This window comes from Castor canadensis, chromosome 10, assembly GCF_047511655.1.
Source record: "Castor canadensis chromosome 10, mCasCan1.hap1v2, whole genome shotgun sequence".
Classification (NCBI taxonomy): domain Eukaryota; kingdom Metazoa; phylum Chordata; class Mammalia; order Rodentia; family Castoridae; genus Castor; species Castor canadensis.
In genome coordinates this window covers 56,609,054-56,627,335 of record NC_133395.1, presented here as the reverse complement: position 1 = coordinate 56,627,335, position 18,282 = coordinate 56,609,054, and the positions used below count along the sequence as shown (strand labels likewise).

The 18,282-nt window shown below is 38.5% G+C and overlaps 1 protein-coding gene across 1 annotated transcript in view; it reads left to right on the top strand.

Moving 5' to 3' along the window:
• Epsti1 (epithelial stromal interaction 1) overlaps positions 1-18,282 on the top strand; it is an 89,474-nt gene that overhangs the window by 38,497 nt on the left and 32,695 nt on the right. Inside the window, exon 7 of the mRNA XM_074043323.1 lies at positions 8,414-8,507. Coding sequence (XP_073899424.1) covers positions 8,414-8,507 — 94 coding nt within the window. The remainder of the gene's footprint in view (positions 1-8,413; positions 8,508-18,282) is intronic.

Genomic DNA, 18,282 nt, shown 5'->3' with positions numbered 1-18,282 from the left:
TGAGAGGTTTCACTCTCTCTAATAGTACCTGGAAACCAAGCTTCTAACTCATGGGTCTTTGGGGGACATTTCCAAACTATAGCAGTGGGTAAGGCTGGGATATTTGGAGGTCACTGAGATAAATAGAATGTGCCAGACAGAATGGGATTACCATTTAGAGGGGGCAAGCTGTGGTTCTAAATTTCCATTTCCATACAACTGATTTTTGTGAGAATATAAATTTGTATAGCAGCTTGGCACTAATAAGCATGATTTCAATATGTAGATATATTTGTAGGAACTTATACTAGAAAAGGTAAATGTACTAGAAAAGTATGTTTACAAGATATATAGATAAATAGATAAATAGATACTTATGCCAGATAGTCACTGGAACAGTATAAATATAATTAGGAATATTAGTTGTATCATGTTCAAGCTATATTATTGAATACTATTTAACTACCAAAGAAATAAATTAGATGGGGAAGTAGAAATATTAACTTCAGGAGGATGTTTTCAAGTTGAAAAAAATGTCAGTTTTTCTAACAAAATATCACAGCATCACACTTAAGGGGAAAAATTATGTTAATTTAGGGAAGGAAAAACTATGCTAAAAAAAATAAGACAGCAAAATTTTAAGGATCAAGATGTATATGTCTCTCTGTGAAATCATCTGGGTTGGGTATGTGAATTGCAGGTTAGCTTTCATCCCTTGGCATTGGGAGACTCAAGCAAATGGGGGCTCTACCATCCTTAGCAAGTGCCTTCCAAGCTCACTTTGGGTACCACCTTCAGACAGAAGTAGGAAAGCTGGATGCTGGTGGCTCACATGTGTAATCCTAGCTTCTTGGGAGGTTGAGATCAGGAAGATCATGGTTCGAGGCTCACCTGGGTAAAAAATTAACGAGATTCTATTTCCAAAATAACCAGCATGGAATGGACTGGATGTGTGGCTCAAACCTACTTTGCACACCTGCTTTGCAAGCACAAAGCCTTGAATTCAAACTCCAGTCTCCTGCCTGCCACTTCCCCCCTCAAAAAAAGAAGTAGAAAGAGTATTATGGAATAATACTGTAAATGGTGGCACATGCCAGAATCAATTCCAGCACTTGGGAGGCCTAGGTGGGAAGGGCTTGAGTTCAGGGCTAGTCTGGACTACATTAGGAGCCCCTGCCTTAAAAAAATTTATGTGGAATGTTATAGATGAATATCACTGTAGGCCTGGCCCTCATTTTTGCTCACATATCATTGCCTGAATTCAGATGTCCAGCCAGCCACATCTAATTGTATGGGAGCTGGCAAATGTAGTCTAGCTCTGTGTCTAAGAAGTAGAGAAACACATTTAGAAAAGAGCTGGCCATCTCTGCTTTATCCTGACATTCTCCCCCAGAGTAAACCACTACTCATACTATTCATTTGTATATCATCCTGAGCAGATATTTATCAATTAATGGAAAACAGTACAGAAGGAAATGTATGAAACAATTTGAGGTGGTGACTTTTGGGGAACAGGGTAAGGTTGAGTGGAATATTAAGCAGCACTTTCATTTTTTATTCTTTAAACTTCTAATTATTTGTTCCTATTTTCTGACTTCTATTGTATTCACGTATTACTTTTGTGATTAAAAATAAACGCACCAAAGACCAACTGAGAGAAACAAATCATTTAAGATACATGGGAAAGTCTAGCATGATTAAGTACAAAATTGTGCTCTCCCAGCATTACTACTCACATCTGTATTTGGTGTCATAGCTCTTGTTCTTGTTATCTGTTAAATGGGACTCATATATCTATCCTACTACATTTTCTCCCACCCTTTTCCTTATGTAAGCTCTGTGAATGCTTTTGTTTTACACTCAGTTATATGAAACTGATTCATGTCAAATAACACCTCTTAAGCTTGTCCTATGCCCCATATTGCTAAGCACATAGCAGACATGAAATATTTGTTGCCAGTATGCATGCATATGTGAATGGAAGAGTGATTTACTTACTCACCTAAACCATGTGGTGGCAGGTTCATGTGTGCGATGTTATTACAAGGAATAGGCAGAATGGACTGTTAGATGGCACTTACATAGACAGTTTCTAAGATACCCTGAGGTTTTGTTTCCAAGTATGTTCTATACCATGAATTATTCATAAATCTGAATCATGTACCTAAGATAATTATGCATATTAAATAGTCATCTGTAGAATTATAGTAGTTCTTAAGATCACCAGGGGGCTTTTAAGAAACAGATTCTTGGCTCTCTTCTTCCTGGCTCTCATGAGGTAAGCATCTGTGTTCCACCACCTCCTGTCTGCCATGATGCGGCACTTCACCACAGGCCTGCAGTGTGTGTGTGTGAGAGCGAGAGGGAGAGGGGGGAGAAGAGAGATTGAGATTCCCAGATCCAACTGTAGAAGTGCTGCAAAGTGAGAGGCTTAAGCCCAGCAATTTCTAGAAGCACTACTGATGGGTCTCATGTAGCCAGCCCCACACAGTTCTCCTGCTGGCATTTTGAAAACTATTGTCCACAATGGTAACTGCCAAGCCTTTCCATGGCCAATACCACCAAAGTGTGCGCTTTTTCTCTCTGAGAAATATCTCAAACACACAGATGATATGCATCAACCACCAAGGTCACACCATTAAGTTTCTGCTTGTATTTGGTTAAGTTTTTAAAAGAAATTTAATATTATAGGGACTGCCAAAGCATTATCCTTTTACCATCATCCCTTCCTTCTCTATCTTTCCCTAGCAGTAACCACTGTTCTGTTACATAATATTTGTCTGTAGCCTTTAGCCAGATCACCAGGGACATACCAGTAGTTGAATAAGTTAGGCTTATTGTTGCAGCAAAGGAAAATGAATACCATAGGGAACAGTGAGGTAACCCAGTAAGGAAGTGTTAGAAAGAACCTATTACAGAATTGGGCCTTGGGGTAATTTGGGAAATAGTCCAAGAAATTGCCACCAGATTGGGTGCCACCAGAATGCAGGCACAATTTTATTGTTGGGTATCTTGATGAATATTATCTATAGGAAGACAAACTAGAATGAGAATGAAGCTGAAATGGGTAAAGAAGTAGCCACCATTCATTTAGTTAGAGGATGGTTGTAATTTGTGGATTGCACGATGACTTTGTGGGAAGTAGATAGGACTATTTATGCACAACTGGAACTAGTCTTAGCTCTGCTAGGGTTGGATCAGATATATGAGATCGATTCTAGGACATCAGGAGCTTTCTCTTCTGTCTTACCATACAAGTTTTTCTAATTTTACTATGTACATATTAATTCACAAACTGCTAGGGTTTTAGAAATATCGTGGTGTCATCATTTTTGTAAATTGCTTTCTTTCCTTACTGGACGTATTTTGAAACTTAACTCTATTGATTTGTGGTGTAAATGTATCATTTCTTTTTTCCTTTCCCTTCTTTACCTCTTCCCACTTTTTTTTTGTCCATCTAGCCTCTCTATGTCTAGAATTATGTGTGGATTATTTGTCCTTTCTCAGGTCTCCTTATGTACCTATGCCAGAGTTCCTCTAATGTAAACATGTAGACTGTGCATATATTCGACTGTACCAGGCAACGTCAAACTGCTTTCTCAAGTGATGAGACCAATTTGCTCTCTCATCAGCAATCAATAAGAGGACCAGTTCTGCCAGACACACTTCTTAGTATATAATACCCTTACATACTTTTTCATTTTTTGCCAGTCTTATAGGTTTATAATGGTATCTTGTTTTAATTTTCATATCGCCAGTTGCTAGTGAGATTGAACATCTCCCCACATGGGCATTGCTCAGGAGTAGTCAAGTGTAGCAGCTGAAAGCATGACCTCTGGAGCCAGGCTGCCTCAGTCTGAGTACAGGTTTTAAGATTTACTATTTGGAAGACATTGAGCAAGTTATTTCTATAAATTGGAGATAATAGTGCAAGCTTTGCAGAGTTGTCATGAAGTTAATATAAAGAGCTACAACAGAGCCTGACACAAAACGAATGTAAGTCCTAAGTTGTTGCTCTTTTTATTATTGTTATTAATTATATTTATTCTTATGTGAAACATGTTTCTCTCTTTTGCCTGCTTTTCTATTGGGTTGTTTGTCTTTCTGTAATTTAAACTGTGAGTGGTCTCTATATATTTTATTCACTAATCTTTATTATTTTCCTTTGGTTATAAATATTTTCTGTGGTTTGTCTTGTCATCTCATGTCTACTTTTTTGTTTTGACATATTAACACAAACATGTACAGTTATTAATAGACTTTAGTATTTTGTATAAATGTGAAATATGGTATATTCCTAAACTAATGGACTAACTAGCAGTTGTTTATCAGTCTCTTCTTATTATTTCTTTTCTTTTAGTTTATAAAAATGAAAGAATTTATAGTTAAGAAATACATTGTCAACAACACACACCTGAGCAGGCAGAAACAAAATTAGCTGGTAATAATCATGAGGCCTTTGAACCAACCATATATGGCCATCTGAGGTTTTTGGTTTTGACACACAATATTTGCCTGCAGTGTTTCAAAAATTTTAAATTAGTTGCCACATTATTTCAAATTGAAATCTTCAGCATTTTGATTACAACAGTAAAAACTTGGACTTCTGGCATTGCCAGCCTGTGTCCCCATGGGCTATGATGGTCTAGAACTAAGTAGCAGCTGACCTTTATGTGGAGGGTCACTCTCTGGTTTGTCAAAATCTCCAACACACCTTCTAGTCTCCCTATCCTGTCCTGAGTTGTAGTTGCCATGTATGGCTGGGTCTGAGCTCTTGTTTTCTCCCTCACATATGCGTATGTCACCTACCTGGCCCCTGTAGTCATGTGAGTTTGTCTATTGGCTAACAGAAGGCTGCCCTGTGTACTCTCAGCCAGGGGAAAAGTGCCAAGGAAGAGGTTTGTAACTGCTATTTGTCAGTGAGGGTAGCTTTCTAATTACAACTGTTTAAAACTGGTACTTTCACATTGTCATTAATGTTCTTATATGTCTCGGCATAGCTCAAAGTTGGCAGATGTGGGTAACAGATAGAAAAAGATGCTTAGCACTTTGTAGCCATGTTGAGTGGCAGGCTCCTGCCTCATAAACGTCTACAAGCCCATGTTAACCTTTATGCATGTAACAGATTTAAAAAATATATTAAAAACCCCAGTTTTCTCTTTTCTTTTTTTTTTTTTCAATATTGGGTTTGAACTTGGGGCCTCATACTCACTAAGCAAGTACTCTACCACTTGAACCACACATTCAGCCCTTTTTTGCTTTTAGTTATGTTTCAGATAGTCCCGTGCTTTTTGCCTGGGCTAGCCTTGGTCCAGGATCCTTCTACTCCTCCCACTTGGCTAGTATTTCAGGTATGTGCCACCATGCTTGGCTCGTTTTTTGAAATAGGGTCTCACTAACTTTTTGCCCAGGCTGGCCTTGAGCTGCGATCCTCTTTTCTTTTCCTCCCAAGTAGCTGGGATTATAGAAATGATCTACTGTGTCTAGCCAGAACCCTACTTTTCTAACTATCAAATCAAACAACTTTATAGGAATTGTCTTTTGCAATTCTGGGATACTCAAATTAACTAGCAGGTACACATTTTATTCTCTGTGGCTTTTCCCATGATTTTGTCCTTTTATGAAGGTCAAGTTTTGTTATTGGTGAGTCTCCCTCCATTGATAGATTTTAAATATCCCACCACACTGCAAGCCACATTCCTTTCTTAATTTTCTCACAAAGAAGTTTCACTTCTCAAACTCCCACCCATCTTCAAACTCAACAAGATTCCAATAGCTTTAATATAAATTGTGCTAATTTTTGTATTCTGAGTCTTGGTCATTCCTAGACCTGATAAGAAGACATCTCAAGGATGAATAAGTTTTCCCTTTTTTGCTTTCTCCTTCTTATCCTAAAGTATAGAAATGACTAAGAAATCAAATGGAATCCTTGAAAATTCTTTTTTTTCCATTCTTTTTCAGGTTTTCTTGATGTCTTTTTATGTACTTTTGGAATTGATCACCTAAATTGAGAAATGATTCTGTTTATAAATACTTTATGTTGTAGGCTAATTACTATATAATAGCCTGATCACTACATGTGGGTTTTTTTTCTTTCTCATTTAAGATGTGGGTAAACAAGTTTGCAAGGAGGCTCCTCTAATCAGGTATTCAGGGACCAAAATGGTCAGAAACTCTACCAACTTCAATACAGAAGTTTCCTTGAAGGTTGTTTCTACTCCAGCCAATCAGAATGGGGGAAATGCAAAGAGGCACATGCATGGGAAGTTTATCTTAAGTTAGCCCCAGAAGTGGTGTGCATCACTTCTCTCCCATTCTATTGTCCAAGACTCAACCACATTGCCAAACTTAGCTGAGGTAGACTAGGAAATGCCAAGTTGTGTGACCAGATTACAAGAAAACATTAATATTGGTGAATATTTAACATCACTCTACAACTGTTAGGTTGAGGAGAGGTTATCCTGAAGAGATCTTTGAGGAAGAGCCATGGGACTCACCCCAAGAACAAGCAGAAGGATCCTTGAAGATAAAAATTTAACATATAAACTAAATCTTCAAGACCAGTCTAACCAATCGTTATCTGGAGAATAAAAGAGTCCTTTATTCATGATTGCACCAGAGTAATAAAGTGTAAGATGACCAACTCCTTCATTAGGTAACAGAGTCACAGTGGTGATAAATAACAAGCCATCCCAAGGAAAAGGGACTCATTGCACTAGTTTAGGTTCTTAGTCTAGTGGGACTTCCCACAAAGGTATTTTCTTCTGTTTTTCCCTCAAGGAGGTTCTATGTTTTATTATTACAGATGATCACAACTAATTACAAAGAGTCCAATTCCATTCAGCAAATAGATGGAAATTCTATTATATAGTGGAAGAATACCAGTTAGCTTGGTAACTTGAAATTTCCCTTCTTTGTATAAGTAATCACTTGGGAATAAACTACATTCTCCATAGTCTCATAATTTGACAGCCCTGTGACCCTATCACTATGTTTTACTGTTGTGGCATGAGTGGGACAGTATGGCTATATACTTAGCATTGGCATGTAAGAAGTAGCCCACTCTGAGGGCTGCTGGTCAGCTTGGTCTGAAATTCCTTCCTTGCTTCCTTTCTTTTTCACTGCTTTCTCCCATGGTCTGCACTCAGCTAAGGATATTCAGAAATCTCATCCCAATTCCTAGCAACTCTCTCCTTTTTTACACTGTTGACTTATGACTTGAGAAAGCCCCCGACAGTGGGGTAGCTTCCAGACTGTGCAACTTCATTCGTCTCTTTGTCTACTCTAGGCAAGATAAGTAATCCTAGAAAATGAAGAGACTGCTTGTCTCAGCTGCTGAAGTCTTATGTTTCTTGAGGTCCTATGCTTTGCTTCAATTTTTAGCTCTTCCTTTCCCAGCTCAAGCTTCTGACTGCTTAAATGCCAGGTTCTACCTAAGTAATTGTTCACCAGGATGTTGGCATGTCTGTTAAGTTTCTAATCCCTTCTGGTAAGGCCATTTAAAAAAAATCAGATCCTTTGTGTTTCCTAAGTTCTTGATGACTTGGCCTACAATATTAGGGAGGAGGGAGGAGGAAGGGAACAGACTGCAAGAGTCTGGTGCAGTATAAATCAGGTCTCAATGAAATGTTTGGTTGTAAATGTGGAATAAGGGGCAAAATCCCACAAATTACATGAGAAAGGATAAAGGAGTAGAAGTTAATCAAAGGTAGGCAAAATGGAGCAGTCATTGACATTAGGACTTGGAAATAATTACAAGTGTTCTAAGACTGACATAGGTGAGAGGAGAAATTGAGGTGGGTGGGGGTGTGTGTGTCAGAGAGAGAGGGAGAAAAAGGGAGAGGAAGAGAGAGGGACAGACAGGGATGGAGAGGGAGAGGGAGAGAGTCTATTTCTGCTTTCAGAATTGTGAAGAGCTTGTGACCCATAGAATGGGAAAGAGTTGCTGAATTAGAGGGCCCATGTAGTCAAAACCATGATGGAGATGAGATGACTGGAGAAAGACCCTGGGTGGGTGATGCTCTGTGTGAAACTGGTGTGAAATGAGGTGTTGTCAGGGATTACTGTTCCACAGCTCTATCTGAAAGTCTGTTGTCAAACTTTAAATGTTGCATAGGAAACTAGGCCCTATACTGTGAAGTCTGAGAGATCATTTATCTCCATGTCAATAACATGATGTGGGAAAGAGATGAAATGATAGGTTCATTTCTTCAATGAAATATCTTTCAAACTAATGTTCTTCAAGAATGCAATCTTGTAAAAACATTTTGTTTTGATTTTGTGCTTCACCTTATTTTGAAAGTAACCTTTTGTTTTCCCTAGAATACTTTTAGTCATCACCCAGTAGAAGTCTAGGTTAGTGTCCAAGAGCACAATAAACAATTGCATTCCTATTTTTTATGAAGGCACTAATAACTATTTGTGTTCCTGGTAGCAAAACAGCTGAATTCTTGAGCAGACTGGACACAGGGTTGCCAAACAGAAGTGCCTGTCGAATTGTTCCTTGTGGTCCACAATCCTCAACATGGGTAAGTGGAACATCATACAAGGAGCTGTCCAGCACCTTTCAAAGAGGTGTTTAGAGATTGAAATTAAAGGGATAGAATCACAGTTATGGCTCAGAATGCTGGAACTAAAGGCAAATGGCCAGATCTGAAACTTTGACCTTAATTGTTCCCTGAGTGAGAAAATATGCTTGGATTTGCTAGCTATGTTTTGGGCTTGCTCTCACCCAGTTATCCATTCATCACTTCCTTGAATTCTTATGTCTATATAAAGTCTATTAAGTGCACATTGCTTCTATCCAGAAAGACCCTAGGAGACTGAGGGAGTAAATCAATAGTTAGAAAGCAAAGTGCTGAGTACAGAGCACCATTGGTATATCAGGAGGAAGTAGTAAATCAAACTATGTGTATGGATGCTTCCTAGGAAAGACAAAGCTTCAAAGATGAGTCAGCAAAGCGAAGAATCATTCCAGATGTTAGGATTCATTGAGGCACAGAAGCAAGAATTAAGGTATAAAGGTAAAAAGAAAAAGCATGGTTTAGGTAGCTATAGTGAAGAAAAGTGAGCTAGAAGGCTGGAGAAGTAAGCAGGAGCCATGAGGAGTTTTTCTCAATGTGCTACCACTGAGTGGGACAGGTTATTGTCCAGGTTGTCCAGGATACTGCTGGATGTTTAGCATCCCTGGCCTCTGGGCATAAAATGCTAGTTATTTCACCAAGACTTTGAGACATCTAGAAATGCACCCCTCCACACACACATAAAAAGTTAGTGGTACTCTTGGTAGACAAGCCACTGAAGATATTTCTATGCTCCACTGGGAGACCTCATTCTGTAAGGACTGAAGGTAATGAAATGTTGTGAACAAGGAAGATTGAAGGTCAGGTTTTTATTTTCACTAGATTACACTGATAACTGATGGATCTAAAGGAACAGAAAGACAAAGAGGCCTGTAAGGCTTCTGCTCCAGTCTAGGTGAGGAGTGATGCAGACTTCACCTGAGATGGCAAGTGAGAGGATGGAGGATGTAAAAGATGTAGGTCAGAAAATAGCTCAAAAGGTGAAAGTGGCAAGCCTTGGTTGTTGACTGGCTAATTAGGGACAGGAAAGTAAAAATAATTAAGGATGATTTTGGGAAAGAGTTATAGTTGAAAGAAAATTTAGGCTTAAGTTTTAAAAAGTCTTAGCTTTTCCAGAGTTTAGACAGGTAAACAATAAATTGTTAGAGAGACTTGGTCTTCATCCAAGTCTGAGCCCTTTATCATTAGGGACCTTGTTTTAAAATGTCAGAAGACATTAAGACACTTAGAAAAATGTTGTTGTCCTATTGAAACTATTCCAAGAGCTGGGGGAGGGAAGATAAAGGAGAATGACTACAATATATTATGGAACTTTTGTAAATGTCACAGTGTACCCCCAGTACAGCAAGAATATAATAAAAAATATGAAAAAAGAAAAAGGTCATTACACTCCTACCAACAATACTGTCACAGAGTCTAACCTTCTCACTGTGTGCCCTACAAGTCATATCAACTGAAATTCATCATCTCTCTTCCCTCATTGTGGGGTTCTGGTAGAAGAAATGAACGCTGTAGGTAGTAGAGTTAAATCATGTGAGGATGACAATCTGTCCAAGATCCTTGTGACTAGGGGGAGTGGAGACAGGAGTTAGATAGCTCATCAACTGGGTTTTTGCCTGCCAGGATGTCTTCCTTTCTATTTGAGGGCTTCTGAAACTATGATTTGAAACACCTGGCAGAACTGCGTGTGCTTGCTCTATTGATTTTTGGCTCATTTTTTCAATTTAGCAAGATCATCCTGAATTTGAATATTTTTGTTCAATCCTTTAGCAATGTCTCTAAGAGCTGCATACTCTGTGGACTGATTAGTGCAGTTGTCATGTGATTCTCAGAGGTATCAATAGAAAATATGGACCACAACTGGCCCCAGAATGGTTCCTTGCTCTCATTCTGACACCAAGCTATTAATAAGTTGTTGCTGTTCAATATATTTAACTGAATTTTTGCCCTTATTATACTCTTCTCATTCTATCTAATCCATATGCATAGAAATCTTCTGAGATGCTTTTTTGGAACCGTTTCTAATGCTTTAGGAAAAGTCAGATATGTATATTGTACTTCTGTGAAGACATTTCCTCTCTGTTCAGAGAAGGTATATGCTGTTTTGCCTTGGTAATGGCTACTGTATAGAATGTAAAAAATGTGTGACTCCCATCTCTGGGATATGAGGATTTAAGTTGTTGTTTTTCTTTTTTTTTTTAATTTTAATTATACTACATAAAGCAACTTTCCTAAGAAAAATTTTATTCTGATACACTTAGAGATTAATAAATACTATATAATTATGTCAAAAAAAGACTAAAGGAAAATTCCTTTAGATTTTTTCAGACAAAAGGTATTACAGAAGTCAGTTACACGTGGATTAATGTAGTTCTTTCTGCTAAGTAAGTGTGTTAGCAGGGGCAGAAGTCCTGCCTGCCTCTGCAATTAGCACTGGGTATTTCCAGTTGCATCCTAAGTGGTTTTCAGTTCCTGGTTTGCTTCCCTCTCTTCTTCTGCAAAGAGCAATGATTTTTAAAAATCACATCCTGTTTTTCTTCTGATCCAATCATTTAGTAGCTTAAGTGCAATTCCTTTCTGTTCTGTGACACTCTGCCTGCTTGCCTGCCTCCCTCACTTTCTCTCCCGTCCTCTGTGAAATCCCAGATTCTCTCTCTTTTCTTTTTGGCTGTACTGAGGTTTGAACTCAGTGCTTGAGCTTGCTAGGCAAGCACTCAACCACTTGAGCCACACCTCTGGCCCTTTTTACTTTTTTAATTAATTAATTAATTAATTAATTTTTCTTTTATTATTCATATGTGCATACAAGGCTTGGGTCATTTCTCTTCCCTGCCCCCACCCCCTCCATTACCACCCACTCCGCCCCCTCCCTCTACCCCCCACCCCCTCAATACCCAGCAGAAACTATTTTGCCCTTATTTCTAATTTTGTTGTAGAGAGAGTATAAGCAATAATAGGAAGGAACAAGGGTTTTTGCTAGTTGAGATAAGGAGAGCTATACAGGGAGTTGACTCATATTGATTTCCTGTGTGTGTGTGTTACCTTCTAGGTTAATTCTTTTTGATCTCACCTTTTCTCTAGTTCCTGGTCCCCTTTTCCTATTGGCCTCAGTTGCTTTTAAGGTATCTGCTTTAGTTTCTCTGCGTTGAGGGCAACAAATGCTAGCTAATTTTTTAGGTGTCTTACCTATCCTCACCCCTCCCTTGTGTGCTCTCGCTTTTATCATGTTCTCAAAGTCCAGTCCCATTGTTGTGTTTGCCCTTGATCTAATGTCCACATATGAGGGAGAACATACGATTTTTGGTCTTTTGGGCCAGGCTAACCTCACTCAGAATGATGTTCTCCAATTCCATCCATTTACCAGCGAATGATAACATTTTGTTTTTCTTCATGGCTGCATAAAATTCCATTGTGTATAGATACCACATTTTCTTAATCCATTCGTCAGTGGTGGGGCATCTTGGCTGTCTCCATAACTTGGCTATTATGAATAGTGCTGCAATAAACATGGATGTGCAGGTGCCTCTGGAGTAACCTGTATCACAGTCTTTTGGGTATATCCCCAAGAGTGGTATTGTTGGATCAAATGGTAGATCCATGTCTAGCTTTTTAAGTAGCCTCCAAATTTTTTTCCAGAGTGGTTGTACAAGTTTACATTCCCACCAGCAGTGTAAGAGGGTTCCTTTTTCCCCACATCCTCGCCAACACCTGTTGTTGGTGGTGTTGCTAATGTTGGCTATTCTAACAGGGCTGAGGTGGAATCTTAGCGTGGTTTAATTTGCATTTCCTTTATTGCTAGGGATGGTGAGCATTTTTTCCTGTGTGTTTTGGCCATTTGAATTTCTTCTTTTGAGAAAGTTCTGTTTAGTTCACTTGCCCATTTCTTTATTGGTTCATTAGTTTTGGGAGAATTTAGTTTTTTAAGTTCCCTATATATTCTGGTTATCAATCCTTTGTCTGATGTATAGTTGGCAAATATTTTCTCCCATTCTGTGGGTGTTCGCTTCAGTTTAGAGACCATTTCTTTTGATGAACAGAAGCTTTTTAGCTTTATGAGGTCCCATTTATCTATGCTATCTCTTAGTTGCTGTGCTGCTGGGGTTTCGTTGAGAAAGTTCTTGCCTATACCTACTAACTCCAGAGTATTTCCTACTCTTTCCTGTATCAACTTTAGAGTTTGGGGTCTGATATTAAGTTCCTTGATCCATTTTGAGTTAATCTTGGTATAGGGTGATATACATGGATCTAGTTTCAGTTTTTTGCAGACTGCTAACCAGTTTTCCCAGCAGTTTTTGTTGAAGAGGCTGCTATTTCTCCATTGTATATTTTTAGCTCCTTTGTCAAAGACAAGTTGGTTATAGTTGTGTGGCTTCATATCTGGGTCCTCTGTTCTGTTCCACTGGTCTTCATGTCTGTTTTTGTGCCAGTACCATGCTGTTTTTATTGTTATTGCTTTGTAATATAGTTTGAAGTCAGGTATTGTGATACCTCCTGCATTGTTCTTTTGACTGAATATTGCCTTGGGTATTCGTGGCCTCTTGTGTTTCCATATAAATTTCACAGTAGATTTTTCAATCTCTTTAATGAATGTCATTGGAATTTTGATGGGAATTGCATTAAACATGTAGATTACTTTTGGGAGTATCGACATTTTTACTATGTTGATTCTACCAATCCATGAGCATGGGAGATCTCTCCACTTTCTATAGCCTTTCTTAATCTCTTTCGTCAGAAGTTTATAGTTTTCCTTGTAGAGGTCTTTCACATTTTTGTTAGGTTTACTCCTAGGTATTTGGTTTTTTTTGAGGCTATTGTAAATGGAATTGTTTTCATACATTCTTTTTCCATTTGCTCATTGTTAGTGTATAGAAATGCTAATGATTTTTCTATGTTGATTTTATATCCTGCTACCTTGCTATAGCTATTGATGATGTCTAGAAACTTCTGAGTAGTTTTTTGGGTCTTTAAGGTATAGGATCATGTCGTCTGCAAATAGGGATATTTTGACAGTTTCTTTACCTATTTGTATTCCTTTTATTCCTCCTTCTTGCCTAATTGCTCTGGCTAGGAATTCCGGTACTATGTTGAATAGGAGTGGAGATAGTGGGCATCCTTGTCTGGTTCCTGATTTTAGAGGGAATGGTTTCAGTTTTTCTCTGTTAAGTATAATGCTGGCTGTAGGTTTGTCATATATAGCTTTTATTATGTTGAGGAACTTTCCTTCCATTCCTAGTTTTCTTAGAGCTTTTATCATGAAATGATGTTGGATCTTATCAAAGGCTTTTTCTGCATCTATTGAGATGATCAAGTGGTTTTTGTCTTTGCTTCTGTTAATGTGGTTTATTACGTTTATTGATTTTCGTATGTTGAACCACCCCTGCATCCCTGGGATGAAGCCTACTTGGTCGTGGTGAATGATCTTTTTGATGTGTTGTTGAATTTGGTTTGCCATTATTTTGTTGAGGATTTTTGCATCAATGTTCATTAAGGAGATTGGCCTATAGTTCTCCTTTTTGGAGGTATCTTTGCCTGGTTTTGGGATAAGTGTAATACTGGCTTCATAAAATGTATTAGGCAGTTTTCCTACATTAAACAGTTCCATTTCGTGGAACAGTTTAAGGAGGGTTGGTATCAGTTCTTTAAAGGTCTGATAGAATTCAGCAGAGAATCCATCAGGCCCTGGACTTTTCTTTTTGGGGAGACTCTTGATTGCTGCTTCAATTTCATTTTGTGTTATAGGTCTATTCAGGTGATTAATTTCCTCTTGGTTCAGTTTTGGATGCTCATATGTATCTAGAAATCTGTCCATTTCTTTAAGATTTTCAAATTTATTTGAATATAGGTTCTCAAAGTGGTCTCTGATGATTTCCTGGACTTCCATGGTGTTTGTTGTTATGTCTCCTTTTGCATTCCTGATTCTACTAATTTGGGTTTTTTCTCTCCTCATTTTAGTCAGGTTTGCCAGGGGTCTATCGATCTTGTTTATTTTTTCAAAGAACCAACTTTTTGTTTCATTAATTGTTTGTATGGTTTTTTTGGTTTCTATTTCGTTGATTTCAGCTCTTATTTTTATTATTTCTCTCCTTCTATTTGTTTTGGGATTTGCTTATTCTTGTTTTTCTAGGAGTTTGATATTTGTTATTAGGTCATTGATTTGGGATCTTTCAGTCTTTTTAATATATGCACTCATGGCTGTAAACTTTCCTCTCAGGACTGCCTTAGCTGTGTCCCATAGGTTCCGGTAGGTTGTGTTTTCATTTTCATTGACTTCCAGGAAGTTTTTAATTTCCTCTTTTATTTCATCGATGATCCATTCTTCATTAAGTAATGATTTATTTATTTTCCAGCTGTTTGCATGTTTTTTGTCTTTACTTTTGTTGTTGAGTTGTACTTTTACTGCATTGTGATCAGATAGTATGCATGGTATTATTTCTATTTTCTTATGTTTGCTGAGACTTGCTTTGTGCCCTAGGATATGATCTATTTTGGAGAAGGTTCCATGGGCTGCTGAGAAGAATGTATATTGTGTGAAGTTGGATGACGTGTTCTGTAGACATCAACTAGGTCCATTTGATCAATTGCATATTTTAGATCTTGGATTTCTTTATTGATTTTTTTGTTTGGATGACCTATCTATTGATGATAATGGAGTGTTAAAGTCTCCCACAACCACTGTGTTGGCGTTTATATATGCTTTTAGGTCTTTCAGGGTATGTTTGATGAAATTGGGTGCGTTGACATTGGGTGCATACAGATTGATGATTATTATTTCCTTTTGGTCTATTTCCCCTTTTATTAGTATGGAATGTCCTTCTTTATCTCGTTTGATCAATGTAGGTTTGAAGTCTACTTTGTCAGAGATAAGTATTGCTACTCCTGCCTGTTTTCGGGGGCTATTGGCTTGGTAAATCTTCTTCCAGCTTTTAATCCTAAGCCTATGCTTATTTCTGTCAGTGAGATGGGTCTCCTGTAAGCAACAAATTATTGGATCTTCCTTTTTAATCCATTTCTTCAAGCGGTGCCTTTTGATGGGTGAATTAAGTCCGTTAACATTAAGCATTAGTACTAATAGGTATGTGTTGATTCCTGTCATTTAGTTGTCTTAGTTGTTTGAAGGTTTGATTGTGTGTACCTAAGTTGAGGTTACTCTCTACTGTCTTGCTTTTTCTTTTCCTGTGGTTTGGTGCAGCCTGTCCTTTCATGGTTATGTTGGGTTTCACTTTCTGTGTGCAGAATCCCTTGCAGAATCTTTTGTAGTGGTAGCTTTGTGGTCACATATTGTCTTAGTTTCTGCTTATCATGGAAGACTTTTATTGCTCCATCTATTTTGAATGACAGTTTTGCTGGTAGAGTATCCTGGGGGTGAAGTTATTTTCATTTAGTGCCCGGAAGATCTCACCCCATGCTCTTCTTGCTTTTAATGTTTCTGTTGAGAAGTCTGCTGTGATTTTGATGGGTTTACCTTTGTATGTTACTTTTTTTTTCTCTCTTGCAGACTTCAATATTCTTTCCTTAGTTTCTGAACTTGTTGTTTTAATGTTGATATGTCATGGGGTAGTTCTATTTTGATCTGGTCTGTTTGGTGTCCTGGAGGCCTCTTGCATCTGTATGGGAATATCTTTCTCTAGATTTGGGAAATTTTCTGTTATTATTTTGTTGAATAGATTACGCATTCCCTTCGCTTGCACCTCTTCTCCTTCTTCGATGCCCATGATTCTCAAGTTTGATCTTTTGATGGAGTCGGTGAGTTCTTGCATTTTCTTTTCACAGGTCTTGAGTTGTTTACTTAATAGTTCTTCGGTTTTTCCTTTCATTACCATTTCATCTTCAAGTTCTGAGATTCTGTCTTCTGTTTGTTCTATTCTGCTGGATTGGCCTTCTGTTTTGTTTTGCAGTTCTGTTTCATTCTTTTTTCTGAGATTTTCCATATCCTGGGTGGTTTCCTCTTTAATGTTGTCTATTTTTGTCCTGAGTTCATTTATCCATTTATTCATTGTGTTCTCTCTTTTACTTTGGTATTTATACAGTGTTTCTATGGTGTCCTTTATTTCTTCTTTTGCTTTTTCAAATTCTCTATTTTTGTTGTCTTGGAATTTCTTGAGTGTCTCCTGCACATTTTGGTTGACCCTATCCAGTATCATCTCTATAAAATTCTCATTGAGTACCTGTAGTATGTCTTCTTTTAAATTATTCTTGTGGGCTTCATTGGGTCCTTTGGCATAGTTTATCTTCATTTTGTTGGAGTCTGGATCTGAGTTTCTGTTCTCTTCATTCCCCTCTGGTTCCTGTACTAATTTTTTGCTGTGGGGAAACTGGTTTCCCCGTTTTTTTCTGTCTTCCCGTCATTGTCTTTGGTGTTGTTACTGTCCCTGTACTGTGTACAATTAAGTATTTTCTAGCTTGTAATAATAACAATGGTAATATTTAGAATGGAAGGGTGAGCTGAGATGGAAAGCAAGAAGTTAAAGAAAAGGGGAAAGCAAATACACAGACAAGAGGAAGAAAGCAGAACAAGGTTTCAGACAAGAAAGTTTCAAAGGTATAAACAGGGAGTGCTAGTGTACTTATTGACAGTAAGCTGAACAGACTTTAGAGAGACAGAGGATTGAAATAAAAAAAAATAGGTAAGAATAAAAATAAAAAATAAGTAAATGAAAGAAATATCTATATATAAAAATGAATTAAAATAAAATGGAAAATAGAAAATTAAAAAAAAAACACCAAAAAACCAAAAAACCTCCAAGTTCAAATGCAATGAAGTTTCAGTCTTAATAATTTGGGTGTCCGTCTCAGTCTCCAATCCTAGAGATTTTGCCTCAGATGTTGTTCTGTAGTTGTCTCATCAAAGGGGATGCATAAAGTAGAACAAAACTACACACACACACACACACACACACACACACAACCCACCAAGTGTCCCAAGTTCAAATGCAATACAGTTTCAGTAAGTTTTTCTGCTTGCAGGTGTGATTCGGTTGTTCTCTCATCAAAGGTAGGGAGAAAAAGAAAAAAAAAGAGTCTGGAGACAGTTCTGAGAGTGGTATCTGCAGCTGTGGCTTGCCTGCCCGCTGCTATCAGCCTGCTGTTGCTGGAGGCGTTATTTATGCAGATCTCTGGGGTGAGCTTAGCACTCACCTGGCCCTGCAGGCTTTGTTTGCTCAGAGTTCTCCTGTGCACGAGCCTCTGCTACAAGCTTTCCCCTTTCCAAGCACACTGGGAAAGGTGACACTGCACCCGCGTTGTCAGGCCTGCATATTTATCTACAGTTCACGTGGGAGGTGGGTCTTCCCCCCTCTCCTGTGGAGTTTTCCTCCCACCGCCACTTTCACAAGCTTTCCTGCTCCTGATTACTGGGTGGTGCTGCTGCTCCTGCCAGCCGCCATGTTTGTTTACAGCTCACGTGGGAAGTGGGTCTTCCCTCCTCTCCTGTGGAGTTTTCCTCCCTCCGCCACTCTCACCAGCTTTCCTGCTCCTGGTTGCTGGGTGCACGCCCTGCCCCCGCTCCCACGAGAGCCTCTCCAGCCTGCCCCGCTTGTTTATTTACAGTCCCAGGAAGGATTCCCTTCCCCCAATTTTTGGCACTCAGTGCACCCCACCCTCTTTCCCGCGTGTCTTATTTGTTCTTATTGCTTATTACTCAGTTTCTCTTTTTTTCCCCGGGTGGAGGTCAGTCTGTCCAGGGGGCTATGCTGCTCTGGCCCAGGCTTGTCTGTGGGAGTAC